This window comes from Mastomys coucha, unplaced genomic scaffold (assembly GCF_008632895.1).
Source record: "Mastomys coucha isolate ucsf_1 unplaced genomic scaffold, UCSF_Mcou_1 pScaffold13, whole genome shotgun sequence".
Lineage (NCBI taxonomy): Eukaryota > Metazoa > Chordata > Mammalia > Rodentia > Muridae > Mastomys > Mastomys coucha.
This window is the reverse complement of record NW_022196895.1, coordinates 26,933,589-26,949,340: the sequence shown is the minus strand read 5'-3', so window position 1 is coordinate 26,949,340 and position 15,752 is coordinate 26,933,589. Positions and strand designations below refer to the sequence as shown.

The following is a 15,752-nucleotide window of genomic DNA, read 5'->3' as shown; positions in this document are numbered from 1 at the left end:
ATATATATATGTATAAATAGAGTTCCTACTTACTCGGAAAAGTATGGTTCCTGCAGCACTGATGGTGTGTGATGTAAAGGGATATTTAGTAGCTCTATGGATGAAAGTGGAAAGAAACAGTCTAATTATTAATATATATTATATATATATAATTATATATAAATAAACATATTTACATATACTACACACTAATATGTAAATTTCAGAGGTTGTTTCGTACACTAAGCATTGTATCTGTAGCCCTGTGGAATGGGCTTCACTAAGAAGATACTTTGCTAGCAGCGGTTCTGCTGGAAGAAAAAGAGCCATCCTTCTGATTGGCTCTCCTTACTGAACATTAGCAGTCACAGTAGTTGGGACTAGTTTCCTTTTGTGCTATTAAGAGTTATAAAGCTTACTGGGTGCTACCATTACCATAATAACCTTCACTATCACTCAATTTATTACAATCTATTTCACATTCACTAAGCTAATGTGAAAACTAAAACAGATGTAAAGAGCGGGGAAGCTCCTAGAGTCAGCAGATCTGCGCTCCTGCGTGCACTAGCAGCTGGCCCATCTGGCATCAGCTCTGTTCACTGGCAGCAGTAGTCTGTCCGCTTTCCAGCTGTTTGCCAATCCCTCCTCTAGCTGGTGGAGAAGCCTTCCCATAGGTTTTTGAATTTCCCTATTACGTGTGTGAAACAATTTTCACTCTTATTTCACTCATTGTCTCAAGGCTTGCAGGTGAGCATTGACTCTCAGGAACGTTTTTGTGACTTGGGTTGGCAAACTAGTTCACCAATTCATACTCCTAGCATTCAACGCATATTCCTTCTCCTTGCCAGTGCTATGTTTCCTCAAGATTTAATTGTAACACAAAATATTCTTTCTTGAAGCAGACGATATCTCAAGAAAGTATGAATCTTTGGTCTCTGGATCGGAGTAGGAAAGAGGTTATTGCTCAGTTGTTGAGTTGTTCAGTTTCAGGTTCTGACCAAGGCTGACCACAACTACCAAATAAAAAGCAGGTTCCCTAAGTTTTATTCCTGATAACAGTTTGGTCGTAATTACCACCTTCACCCTGGCCATAATTACTAAGTATACAATCCCAATATTTAGTGGAATTTTTTTCAACCGGTATGTTTGGGAGTAATTCATTCATAATTCATAACTATAAAGTCAAAGGTAGGAATGATAAATATATGGTTTCATAATATTGATAGAAGAACGTGACTGAAATTTATATTTTTAAGTGTGTCTTCACATCTTCATTTAATTTCCTTTTTGTAAATGTAAGTTCTTCAGGTCACTGAACTAATTAGAATTTTTAAAAGATATGGAAGAGAAGATAAATATGTTAGTGTTTAGTTTCCATTTAGAGTTTATTATAAAAATGTGGAAATTGCTATGAAACTCAATTAGATCACTCAGAATTCATGTTCTAGCAACTACTCAAAGGTGAACACTTGTTAGTAAGTAGAAGCCGCAGTGTTCTTGCATCTCTTGCTGAGATTAAAAACATAAAGATTTGAGTTTACTTTGGTGTCTACAGGCAGGCAGCCCCTCTGATGGCGCTGTTTTGCTGTGACTGACTCTAATAAGATCCTGTGTATGGAATGTGTTTTCTTATTTCATTTGAGATAAACTTGATTTTTAAATTGACTTTAAAAATGTTTATAAACTTTATGATCTAAAATTGTAAATAAGCAAAGTGGTGTACTCAATATTGAAAACTTAAAATTTAGCATGAAGCTTCATGACTTCCATTTTGGACTAAACAATTTTAATTAAACAGAAAGTCTTTTGATTGCATAGACTTTGGGCCTGTCTAATTTTTGCTGTGAAGTTTGTATTTACATTTCACTTTTAAATTAATTATGATATTTACAATAGTTTACTTGTGATGCTTACATTTTTATAATACCAAGCATCTCATAAATCTGTTCATATAGAGAATGCATATATGGAAAAATGTCGATAACTCATAAACACATAAGGATAATTTTAAGGGAATAAAAAATATCAATTTAACTCATGACTCCTTTATTCCATTTTGGTTGCCCCTTCCAAAATTCCACTTATTTTGTAGTAGAAATAACTCCCATACATCAAAATATTGGTCAAAATATTATCAAAGAATTAATAAAAATTCACATTGATAATTCTGTATCAGAGCACCAATGACCACACCTACACATCATCACTCATTTGTAACAGAATGCCAATAACACATTACAACCCTACTTCCATTTTGATCTTTGGTAGGATTTCTACCACTGAATAGTATTAGACTATATATCTAATGTGTGCCCTATGGAGATAATTTGTTGGGTAGATACTTCAACTGATATACTCACCTGTTTCTATTTCCCAAAGCATGAATACAGTGATATGAACATCATATTAACATAGATTTAAATAATCCTACAAATTTTTATCTGTTATATTTCATTTCACATTTTAGTTCCAAATATTTTTTAATTTTTATGTAATTTCATTTTTACATACATGGAAATATATTTTTCACAAACACTTGGAGATTTCCTAGTTATCCTTTCTATTGATTTCTAGCCCAGTTCTGGTTTTTTTTTTTTTTGGAATAAGATGTGATGTTTATTCATTGCAGTATTTCCAGACATGGTTTAGCATCGTGTCTGATGCTTACTTGAAAATAACACAAGTATCTGTGGCATCGGGTGTAGCATCAAATACATGAAAGATGTATCAACTATTTTCATTGCTTTGTTCAAATCTATATTTTTACTGAATTTTGATGCCTTGTTCATTTAACTGCCAAGAGATATATGTTGGGAATCTCAAGTAACATTGTGGATTTTAGTAATATCACCTCTTTCTTCTTATAAACTGAAGTCATTCCTTTTTTAATTAAAAGAAGTTTATATACATATATATATATTATATGTCTAGTAGATTTATTTTTATCTTTACAAAGTATTTCCCTTATATTCTAGTAATAGTCTTTTCTATAATGTCCACTTTAGCTGGTGTTTATGTCATTATATCAGCTTTTGTGTATAAATTAAATCTCACTCTTTACAATGTGTTGCATATACAAGAGATTAAATAAAAATAAGGCATATTCACAAAATATATTTAATAATGAAAATATAAATATAAAATTTAATGTGAAGCTCCATGGCTTTCACTCCAAATGCCTATTCTAATTGTATAGAAGATGTTCATTGATTTGTAGAGGCTTTGAGTCTAGTTAATCTTGGTTTGTGATACCTTAGTAATTGTCAAGTTTTTTAAATACTAAAGTTAGCTAAAAAGGAAGGAAGGAAGGAAGGAAGGAAGGAAGGAAACAGAGTGGAGGAAATGCCCTGGGTACTGAACCCCAAGCTGGAGTATTTGCCTACAGAAGAGAGTTGAGAGTGGAAAGAGGTGCTCTCCTGTGTATTAGGGGTGAGGAGAGGTGCTCTCCTATAGGCAGCTTAAAGAGTTTTAGAATCAGGTCTGTTCTTAGTGTCCAAGGAACATATGAAGTTAATGCTTGCCTACTAATCTTTTTTTTAATCTTTTTCATATTTTAAATAATTGTTTAAATTTTTGAAAGTATAATTGTATCACTTTCCCCTTTTACTTCCTCCCTCCAAACTTTTCTTTGCACTCTTTTCAAATTCACATGTTGAGGCCTTCTGGGCTTCCCTTGTTAATTTGAGTCTGTCTAAACATCATCTACTGATTTTCATAGATTTTTGATGTCAAGTTTTAATTTGTAAAGATGAACAGAGGAAGAAAACCGAACTTCTTAATTACACAACAAATAGCAACATAGAATCAATTAAATTCAGCAGTGTGCTGTTGAGGTTGCTGAAGGCCAGAGCAATGTGAAACAGCATGTGGATGGAATCCTAAGTGCTATCAGTCCTAGTGATGCAATGTACCAAATAGAGTCCCAGAGTTCTCTGACTCTAGCAGTAAAGATAAGTTCTAATGATGTTAATGAATTCTACCAGAGTCACTTATCCTCAAAGTTCTTAACAAATTCTTCTAGGTCTGCCTTCATCCTCACACTCAATAGCTCAGGAAATAGCCTATAGCACCCAGATAACACAAAATCACTCAATTTCTCATACCTAAAAGAACAAATGATAGTGTTCTTTTTGATTTACATGACCACAGAAATAAAATGGGTAAATGGGACCAAGGGAGTAATACAAGGACTTTGTCGTGCTCAAACTAGGCTCTGAATGGACAGTAAGAAGGTACTTCTTCCAATACTTATTCAGTAAAGAAAAGTTTCTTTTAGAAATTTATACAGCCCTTTTGAACTTCCAGGTCTATTCTTGAATATTAATGACCATGAGATTCTAGGAATTTAATGGTTCAGGCTACAAAATGGTAGGAAGAGAAAATGCTCAGAAGGTAAAGGGTTGGTGACCCAAAGGCGTTCAATCCTATTTTGGGTGAGATCTTTCCAAGTCTTTAGAAGATGATAATAATATTAAAGAGAACAGAGATAGCTCCAAAAGAGACATTCCCCTGAGTTTCTTAGAACAGTGTAACATTTATGACTGAGTAAATTTTCCATCATCTATTTTATTATTCTAGCATTTTATGTTCAGTGTTTTAACAAAAAGATACATTTGAGTTCTCAGATCTAAAATAAATCAGCCCTGTGTCTCATATCTAGACTCTAATGAATGTTAAATTCTTACATCTCCTAATAGCTATGGAACGTCTATTTGTGACAGTGCCCTAAGTGAAATTAGAGGATAATGCAATATTAATTGCTTCTAAACAGGTTAGAGGGTAAAAATCATCTTCTACAGTAAATATTTCTATGGAGGCAAGAACCATGGAATTACTGCAGAGATTACTTACTCCAAGGGACAAGATGCCTTTTCACTCAATTTTTACTGTAATAGAATCACACCACACATCAAGAAGCAGTTGTGAGCACATAGTGAGAAAGTTGGGATTAGAATGCCTATGAATTGTAGGATTTATTTTTCAAAACCTGCTTTAATAAGTGTATTTAAATGTTTTAACCTCTGATCTAGCCAACCACTCACCACAGGTAGTGGAAAGGAAAGGTTAACAGGGCAAAGAATGATGTCAATCTGTTTAGAAATAGTTCTTTGGGGTGAATTCAGTCTGTGTTCTCAGGAGATCAGCAGTTCAGTGCACACAAATCAGCAGCAGTAACTTGATCCTCTTGCAAATACCATTCACAAATCAGCAATGGCAGTTTGATCCAGAAGACACTGTGAGGCTCTGCCAATTGATCTAGCCTATAGAAGCAGCAAGAACCTGTCAGAACATCACCAGAAGTTCTTAGGTACATTTCTCTTTACAAAGTCATGACAAATGACAATGAACAAAGAGTGGCTAGGTGAACCAATACCACACAATATTATTCACTGTCATTTGAGTTATATTTATTCCCTTTCCAAACATCAAGTGCTCTCTCAAGCATCTGCTCTAGGATGCTCTTTTCCCAGGCAGCTTCCAGAAAAATAGCACGTGTCTGTTCTCAGCAAAACATCCTCCCGGGTGTCTGATTTAGCATAAATATCCTCCGATAAGACAGTGTCCAGAAAAATAACACTTAACACAACTGAGTCTCCAAAGAAACCAGAAATTTCCATTTCAATGAGTCCTGCTGCCTTAGGAAGGATATCAAAATCATTTATGTAGAAACTGGAGGAAAACAAAGACTTGAAGAAAGGCAAAGTGCAGAGGCCCATGAGAGGAAAGAAAAGGGAGGTCAATGAAAGATTGGCTATTCCATGAACGTTCCAAGAACGAAATGCTGGATTTGTGATGAGTCAGTACATGAATATCTTTGTGTGGTGAAAATTGGGCTGTCAACTCAGTTCATACCCAGCGACCAGGGTAATAGGCATAATTAAGGGAAAACTGATTTCCTTAAACACAGTTTGTCACTCCTTTCTTCTTACAGAATTTCCTGTGGCAGGGATCCTAGACTTTGTGACCCAGGTGGACGGTTAAAGTGGAGTATATTTCCCTTTTCCCCTCTGTAGCAGTTACCATTTTGACTTCAGTCCTAAGACAAATTTCAGGGTTTTTAAACAAATAATTCCTTCCTCTTCCAAATCTCATACTTTTACAAACAGTTATAAAGCCAAGTCTCAGGATCCAGTATTCTACTTCTGCTGTTGAAGAATAAAATCTTTGCTTCCTCTCCATATAATCTTTGGTTCTAGACACATGCATGAGTGTGTACACACTGATACACACACACTCACAGGCTTACACACACTCACATGCACATGTGCACACTAATACATTTGATGATAGTTTTCATAAGTACTTCCATCAGCAAATATTGCTTCTTCTGACTTGTTTTAGAAAATTAGTGCAACATATTAATATCAACTGTTAGGGAACTTTGCGGTTTCACTTATAGCTTTATTTTGGAAGTGAGCTATTATATTATTAGATAGTATATACACTTGGACTATAGTTTAATTATATGCACTGCTTAAGGCTTAATCAGGTAATTTCCCAACTTTATAAACAAAATAAAACAAAACAAAAAAGAGATTAGGCAAACTGTCTTTTATTGGAGTCTTACTATATTGATTATGTCAGTCTATTACTTTAATTTTTATGAATTTGTTGTAAGGAGTTTTTCAACGTCTCCCTGTCCATCTTTTCATGCCTCAATGTGAGCTGATTATACAACAGATTTGTTGTCTTTTATTTTCTCCAAGATTTTTCTTTTCTTGGATCATTCAGATTGGTATTCTCTATCAAATTGGCAAAGCATGAAGATCAGAGTGTAGTCAGAATTCTATATAGCATTTTTCTTCGCTTTGTTGTTGTTATGCCACATGTCCAACATAGATTGTCTTGGAGGAACTCACAGAAATAGAAATCCCAGGTGTGTCCCTCAGGACCACAGATTGCAATCTGAAAGGCTTACGGGAGATATAAATGTTGAGCAGGAATTCTAGAACCATCTATAATACAATAATCTAGTTTTTAAACATGTCTACATAATTCATGTTTACATGCCTGTTAATACCTTTAAAGCCTTCAGTAGTTTTGTGGATCACTCTTGTCTACAGGAGCTGTGATCGAGGCTCAAAGGACGATAAAAGAGGCCCAGTGGCAAACATCAGTCAGTTCATGGTTTCTAGATCATCTTGTGCAATGGTACAAAGCGTAGCGTGTTAAAGCCACAAGTGACATGTAACCTTTAAGCTGAGGAGAGGCTCGCTCACCACAGTGACAGTGTCTTGCTGCCAGATTCCTTCATCAGGATGTGGTTTGAGAAATGTTCATTATGCATTGTTAGGAGGGAGCTGCGAATTATATAACCGATAATACTTCAGAGCTTGAAATGTTCCCAGAATACCTGTTTTATAGATAATAGCAAGACCCATAACAAACCATCTCGTAAGTCTTGATTGGACATGCTTGTCAGCATAGCCAAATAATGAATTTTGATTGCTGGACTCTTCACCATCTATGGTGCTAGTGATGTTCTTTTATAAAACAGAAGGGGACACAGAATCGTAACGTAACTATCCATCTTTGCAAAACTATCTTTAAAACAAATGAACAAACAACAGCAATAGTCCCCATAAAGAAGAAACAAAAAAACAAAATCAGTTAAGCTGGGGACTTAATGTAGAATACATCTACAGCTGTGCTGTTAACCACTGCACTACCATGAAAATCTTGACATATGGGGAACTGAATTTGAGTTATTATTTTTCAGATGTGGGATTCAGATTTTTCATCTGTCCTTCAAATCCAGAAATTCTAGAACTTTTGCAAAATAAAACTGTACATTTTACCTTTGTCCCTAAAGCCTTTCTCTCCTCTTTTTAATATTATTTGTTTACCCATCTCTACTAGGTATCTACAGAAGAAGGCAAGAATCTTGCTCGAGACTACAACTGTGCCTTCTTTGAGACATCTGCAGCCCTTCGATTTGGTATTGATGATGCTTTTCAAGGGCTAGTGAGAGAAATTCGCAGGAAGGAATCCATGTTGTCCTTGGTGGAAAGGAAATTAAAGAGGAAAGACAGCCTGTGGAAGAAGATAAAAGCCTCACTCAAGAAGAAGAGAGAAAACATGATATGAGGCTTTGCTTCTGCATCCGTCCTGTCTCTCTTTGTGGGTCTTACCAACCAGACAATTGCTCATATCTCCATCTCATTCTCTCTTTTCATCTCTCTCTCTCTCCCTCTATCACATACACACATGCACACACACACACACACACACACACACACACACACACACACAATCTACCTGCAGGCAGAAATTAGACTTCTATAACAGTATGTCTTGAGATAGTTTTATTTTGCCTTTAACAGCTGGATAGATTTTGTCAATCAGCTGGATAATGCTTTATAGATTTTACAATATATTACCAAATAAAATTAACATTCCAATTGCCTCATTTTCCTGTAAAGAGTAGCTTCATTTTGTATGCTGTCTGGTTATAGAGAAAATATGCAAACTTGTAACTGGGATGATAAAAAGCTTAGGGGATCTGCTTTTGCCTGATAACCCTGGTTGTTTGCATTTCACAAATCTGTAAATAATGAAGAGGCTGGAATAGTGGAATAGTTTAAAGAAAAAAAAGTCCTTGTCTTCTCTCAAGTGGAAGAGTCTTGGTATTTCTTCTTGAGTCCTCTATAGATGAGCATTAGAGAAATTATTGATAATAGGAGTTGAGGTTTGTGTTGTTAAAGTACTAAAATTACATGTTCCCATATTTAGTGCTCAGCCTGTCATACGCTTTTATAGAAGTATCACAGTAAAGTTACTGTGATGAAAGTATATGTTATCTGTTTTAGGAAGACAAAAATACTATGACCTTGGTGACACCTATGCCTAAGAAAGGACCCTTTGCCCCTCTCAATGAATATTTCTTAGAATTGCTTCACCTGCATAGTAGCCATCTGTTTGCAGGGATACGGCCTCCTCATACTAAATGTTCTCTTTGTATTAGTAAATCCGCTGTCTCATTTTCCATGAAATATTACAAGATGGTGACATCAGAAATGTTGTTGTTATTTGTCTTACAATGGTTCATTGTGTAAAATAAAATCTCTCAGTCATCCATTTTCCCCTTGTGCAAATTAGTTTGTTTAAATTCAAACTCAGAAAGCAACCACTGGAAAGAATGATAATGGACGCATGTTAAGAGGAAAACTGAAAAAGCTAAACCCAAAATGGAATCCGTCAAAACAATTTTCATGGACTGAGACCAGTTTTATCATAAATTAGGATTAGGGAACAGTAGAATTGAGGGACAAGGGTGTCATTCATCAGTCAGTCTCTTTCTCTTCTTGGGCTCACAATGACTTTGAAACTGGGTAAGTGCTGAGAATGGAGAAATGAATCATTCCAACACAAACCCTAGCTTCTTGTAATTTAACATTCACCTGGCAGACTTACTCCACTGAAGCAACACTGGAATCATAAATATTTGTAAAGGAAAAATGATACATTTCACATGTATATAACCAGGTGAAATATAGATAAGGGTTTATTAATTCCTAGCTGTTGGAATAAAACTCGATCTCTTTTAGAACATTATATTTTGGAGTTATACATACTTTAGATTAAGGTTCCTTTCTTAATCCCACAAAACTCTCTGCTTGTGTCTTTAGGTCTTAGGATCAAGAGGTTGATGTTCTTGATCTTTTGTTGTTATTTTTTTTCTTAAACCACATCTTTTATACATTTTTCATTCATCCTGAAATTCTAATAAAACCAAACATACTATAAATTTCTCTCCTAAGGAATACATCATTAAAAAGATATATCACAAAAAGGAAAGAAAAGAAGATGAAACTTACTATTTCATAAAGATTATAAGTCAATATAAATTTAAATTTATATTAAGTTGACATATAACAATTATACATGTTAATAAAGGTCCATGTGATACAGGATTCTGATAGTTAAAACCTGTCTTTGCTATCTCCTTCCTTTGCTTTGGAAAGACTAAGCTTTTCCTTTTTTTTTTTTTTTTTTTTTTTTTTTTGTTAAATTGTCTCATTCACCTCCAACAAGTCCTTTGTGTCCTGAGCCTGAGCCTTAAGCCCCTCTATTTATCTCCCTGTTTTCAAGGAAAAACACAATTTAGGAAATAATTGGCACGATTTTCTCCATGATCAGTCTATTTGTAAACCTAGTGATTTCCTTGTCCGCGTGTCGCACTTGACACATTTTCTATACGACCAAGTGCTTAGGAGTTTTATATTTCCTTTGATTCTTAAATGCTTTGTCATTGAGTTCCCATTTATGTTACTTTTACTTCTTCACTCTAAACCTTGAGTAAATAATTTATGCAACTTAGAGCATTTGTACATAAATAATAATTTGTGGTAAATTAAATTCATAGCTTAAAGATTCTATGGAAGTTGAGTTAGAGAATATTTTCTCTCTATAGATACTTTGATACAAAAATATAAGTTACCAAATATTCTCCATCAAACTAATAGCATTTCAGATACTTATTACTAGCAAGAGCAAAATTATGCACAACTTTAACCCAGTTTTCCCTCTAGAAACCTGAAAACCCAAAGGAAATACTTCATGCATTTAGATATTTCCTCTCAAGGACTATGGAATTATTCCAGCTGGTGTAAGATTGAAATTTTGGATTATTGTCCTGTCTGGGAACTTTATAATATACTTGGGTCATCTCATGAAATCCATAAGCATGTCTGTGTTATTCTGATACTCTACTTTTAGTGGTTTTGGCATTTTCTAGCTTAGGGCCTTCAAACTCTACCAAACTTTCTCTGTTACATAATCCTCAAAATACTTTAGGGATAGGCATAATAACAACATCACTCCTTACTATCTATTTTCTCTTTACCAGAGCTTCCAGAAAAGTACAATGAACAGAATCTAGTTTCTACAAAAGATTTATTAAATTGGCTTATCTGGTTATAGAGAATACAGTTTCTAGAATGGACAAATACAGACTGGAGAGCCAGGAACTCAGTAACAATTTACTTTTAATAGATAGAATCTTTGGAAATAGAAAAGAGACCAGTGATGTGGCCTGAGGCTAACTAACCTTTCCTCTCCCAGAAGGCCATGACCACGAGCCTTTGTTAATGAGATGGTACAACCTCATTGATAAAGGTCTTTGCCATTCAGTTTCTGACTTTCCTAGCCTTTTGTTTCTATAACAAATATTTGTGATAATTTACAAATGAAAAAGAGTCTCAGTTCTGCATTCATTTTAAGTGTTCAGTTTGAGTTTTCTGAATCTGTCACAACAAAAGCATATGGTAGAACAAAGCCACTTACCTCACAAGCTGGGTGTGAAAGAGGAAGTTGAAAGAGATGGGAACCATCATTTCATGTGAGTAACACACAAAAGTAATTTAAAGATATGTTACTAAGTATCACCTCTTAAAGGGTCCATCACTTTCCAAGAAATCTAAAAGGTGTGAATAAAGTAAGTCATCAACACACAGATCTTTCTGTTGTTAAAGGTATGTTTACCTAAACCATCATACTAACCCCTTACCATTGTTCTCTGAAATATGCTATGGCAATGTCTAGAAGCTTTCCTTACTGTCTAGTCAGTCAGTCAGTCCAAACTAGTTGACCTTTCAATGTCTGTCATCAAAATTAGGCTTATCATCTGACTATAGGAGAGACAAAGAAAACATAAAATTTGAAAGTGATGAAGGATAGATGGAGTTCTGAAAGGAATAAATGCAATTTAGCAATCAAAGCTGGAGAATGTAAGAAAGTTCTCTGGACTGAATTCAATCCCTTTCATTCTTCAGTCAAGTTTGCCTCCAGTTCATAACTTGCTATAAATATTTTCATCAAGACTACTGATTCAAGTGGCTAATTTTTACAGAAACAAAACAAAACATTTTATGAATCAAACAAACCTTACAAGACCTTTTGGGAATGGCCAGACAGTGACTAGTCCAACTTGAGGCACATATCACAAGAGGGAACTCATGCCTGACTCTGCCTGAATGACTAGGCACCAGAGATTGGATAGCCTATAGATCTAAAATAGAATCACATGTGACTGGCAAAAAAGTCAATGAAAAGATTCCTATTGATAGATAGATCAGAGCCTAGCATAATTGTCATCAGATAGGCATCAACCAGTAACTGATGGGAGGAGATGCAGATACAGCCAAGAATTATTCAGATCTTGGGGAACCCTATAGACAAGGGGGAGAAAGGACTGTAGGAACCAAATGGGACCAGAATACCAGAAGTCCCTTAGAACCAACTAACCAAGCCTCATAGGGGATATAGCAACAATCAGGGACCTTGTATCTGTTTGAGCTAGGTCCTCTGCATATATGTTATGGTTGTGTTGCTTAGTGTTCTCATGGGATTCCTAACAAAGGAAATGAGGATTGTTTCTGACTCTTTTGTCTGCTTTGGGGACTCTTTTTTTCCTACTAGTCTGCCTCATCCAGTCTTGATATGAGGGTATGTGGCTAGTCTTATTGTGACTTGTTATGCCTTGTTTGGTTGATGTCCTTGGGCAGGAGCCTGGGGGGAGTGGGGGGGGTCAAGTATGGTCTTTTCTAAAGGGAACTAGAGGAAGAGTAGATCTAGGGGCAAGAAAAGGTGAGGAGGAAGGATTTGGAGATGTAGAGGGAGAAGTGGGGAAACTGTAGTTGAGATGTAATATATGAGAGAATAATAATTACTTTAAAAAGTTCTGCCATAAAGTATAAATGATTATGTCAGTATTTTTTTATCCCATTCACTTTCAAAACATTTCATAGTAGTCAATCACATACCTTAAGCGGAAAGATAAATTAAATCAAAATAGAGTGTCAAAAACTTCAATAAGAAAGTTCCACTCTACAGATGAACAAGTAGATCCAGAGGAAATACAATCTCCAAGCATGACAAGTCAGACAGGCCTTCTGTCCTGCATTCTGGTTGTCCTTTTCCTCCCCTCCACCGTTTCTTAGGACTTTTGCAGACAAGCAGCCACTATAACAGTGACTTTGAAGACATCCTCATTTGATGTTTACTTCTCCCTCATATATACAGCAGAGAGAGAGAGATGATGGGGCAATGCCAGATTTATCAGATGAAAAATTCTAGCCCCAACTTTTGTTAGAATACCTTTATGCTATTGTCATATCACCTAGTTTTAGTAAAAATATTTTTTAAAATTGAGCAAACATTCCTAGCATGCCACTGAAGATCACAATAAAAATTTATTCTCTGGATCATCTATTTTGAATTTGGGTCATTTTCTAACTTTCTCTAGAGATGTAATTTAAACCATCTAATAGTTAAATTTAAAAACATCTTTTCTTAAATTGACCCATACTGACTCTTTAAAGTATATGAAATATGGGATTTGCATACCCTCCTTTTTAGGTTAGGCAGACAGGATGTTGAACACATTGCATTGTAGACTATTCAATCAATAGTTAATGAGTATAGAGTCGGCTAAAGATGTTTAAATGACTTGTTGGTAGGAAGTGCTAGATTCACAGAAATTTGACTACATAATTATGTGGAAGAAGATGGGGAGCCCGAAAGCATACTCAGTGGGATAGTACCAAGAAAGATGCAGTAAGATCAGAAGAACTATGAGCTGCAGACTCAATGTCTTCATCTGAGCTGCAGCCGAAGAACAGGCTCTATGACTTGGGCTTAGTTACAGTCTTTGCCTGCTTAAACACCAAGAAACTACTGTTTCAAGTGGGATCAGGGCCAGGCCTTCTCTGAATGGTTCAGGTTGGTCTTTGGCATGCATTGTGCACTTTATTTTATGGTACATACTCCGAAATGATGATAGGCTAGTAAGAAAAGTCACTGTTGATGAGGACCGAGATATGACCATCAAAGACTTGCTAAGAAGCAAGCTTGAATTTAAGAAGAGGTGCCGAGACCCACGGGCTTTCTGTAAGAAGGTCAGATTTGGCAGCACAGAGACTCGGTGTGGGGAGAAGTTGAGCAATCTTCCAGGGGACTGGAAAGACCACCGACAGCCGACACTAAGGAGCTGTCTACCCAGGTGCAGAGGGGACAACAAAGACAGCCAGGAAGCGCCTTCAGCAGCATGGCAGAGAAGGCGAAGCTGGGTAGCACAGGGGGCAAGGATGCAACCCCCGCCTTTTTCCTCAGATGGAAAAGTCCAGAAGGGGCTCCTCCATCTAAGGACACAGGAGCCAGTGGCTACCCTCCTTCAGTCTCCAGCCCCACATCTGAGGACAGGGCAGTAGACAGTGATCAGGAAGTTTTTGGCAGAAAAGGCGTAGGAGTCTATACGCAACGCAGAACCTCAAGGGGGCCCTGCCAAGCCGGAGATGCCCTGTAGGAAAGAGCCAATCCTGGGGTTGCAGCCTGGAGTGTGCACATGGAGCCAAAAAGGCAGAGGAACCCCTCAGCTGGCCGAAGGAAGGAGAGGTCCAGAAAGAGCTCAGACATAGGCAACGAGCCTCTTGAGCCAGACTAGGAGGGGCACCCTCCGAGTTAAGCTAGCTACCCATCACACCACTGCTCTGGGCCGAAGGAAGCGAGCCAACACTGGTGTACCCAAGAACACCAGAACGAACAGCTCTGCCAAAGCATCTCCACCAAGCAGGAAAAGTGCTAATGTTCACAAAGATCGTAGCCCACAGGGAAGCCAAACTACAATGGCAGAAAGTATGTTTGGTCAGCTGCCCCGTTGTGCCAAAGTGGCCGAGGCTGGAAGTTCCGGGGGGGGGGGAATCTTTCACCTGAACTATGGCAGTCAGAACTTGCTAACCCCCAACCTTGTATCCCAAGTTGACCTGCCCTCCCTTAGAGTGGCTATGCACACCAAAGCAGGCTATCCAGCTCACGGGTGCTGAACTCGGGTCAAGGTACAATGTGGACAGGATTCTTTCGGGGTGAGAAGGAAAAGGGGGCCACATCACAGGCTAGGGGCCCACCCAGCCTCTCCTCAGACTCCAAGAATGGCCTCTTTACCCAGCTTTTCCACTTCGGGAAGAATATTTCTTGGTGAGGCAAGCAGGCTGGCCTCTTCAGCCCCATTCTGTTACATCTACAGACTCCAGCATTCAGCCTTCAGGGAGACCCAGCCTGGCCACAACCCTGTATTTGGAAGCCCACACTTGCTAATGAAGGACAGTGGGAACTGACCAAGCCGGAAGGCTCAGGGGACCCTGCGACAACAGGACAGGAGGGATTCTGGCTCTGAGGCAAAGTTCTAGACCTGAGATGTCAGCACAGGGTTGACAGGGAACAGCAGGACCAGGAGACCTTAGGCAGTGATGCCAGCGAACTCACACTTCCATGGAGGATGGGGGCAGTGCCACAGTGAGCAGTAAAGGCCTCAAGTTGTGACAGGCATGTCATGCCATAGCTGTGGAAAGCAGTATCCATGTTTTGCTTGATGTGTGTGCATGTATGCCTGTCTGTATGTGTGTGCCTTTGTGTTTGTGTGCCTGTGTGTGTGTGTCCCTATGTGTGCCTGTGTGTGTGAGGCAGCATAGGGTATTAGTAGGGTTCCTGACATTTAAAGAGCAAAAATTGGGTTCCTTCCATACAGCCCCCCCTGTATAAATATGTACAGTAAATTCAAATGACATTTTTATTAAATGACTGTGTCCTGGTACATAATGGGTTTTGTAGGGTTTTTTGTAAATTATTTTAAAAGTGCTGAAAAAACTACTTTTTGAAAATGTCATTCAATCTTGTAAAAACAAAAGAAAAGAAAAATCACTGTTAATTGTAGGTTAATACTACTACTCAGTTTGTCCTTTCAACTATCTTTGGAAGAAAATAATGTTATAGCTATA

General features: G+C 37.3%; 1 protein-coding gene and 1 pseudogene across 1 annotated transcript in view; both read left to right on the top strand.

The window, feature by feature from the left end:
• Positions 1-9,057, top strand: part of Rit2 (Ras like without CAAX 2) — a 334,685-nt gene extending 325,628 nt beyond the window's left edge. The window contains exon 5 of the mRNA XM_031365205.1: positions 7,840-9,057. Within this exon, the coding sequence (XP_031221065.1) occupies positions 7,840-8,067 (228 nt within the window). The 3' untranslated portion in view covers positions 8,068-9,057. The remainder of the gene's footprint in view (positions 1-7,839) is intronic.
• Positions 9,058-9,295: 238 nt separating this feature from the next.
• LOC116087807 lies at positions 9,296-15,297 on the top strand (annotated as a pseudogene).
• The last annotated feature ends 455 nt before the right edge of the window (positions 15,298-15,752 follow it).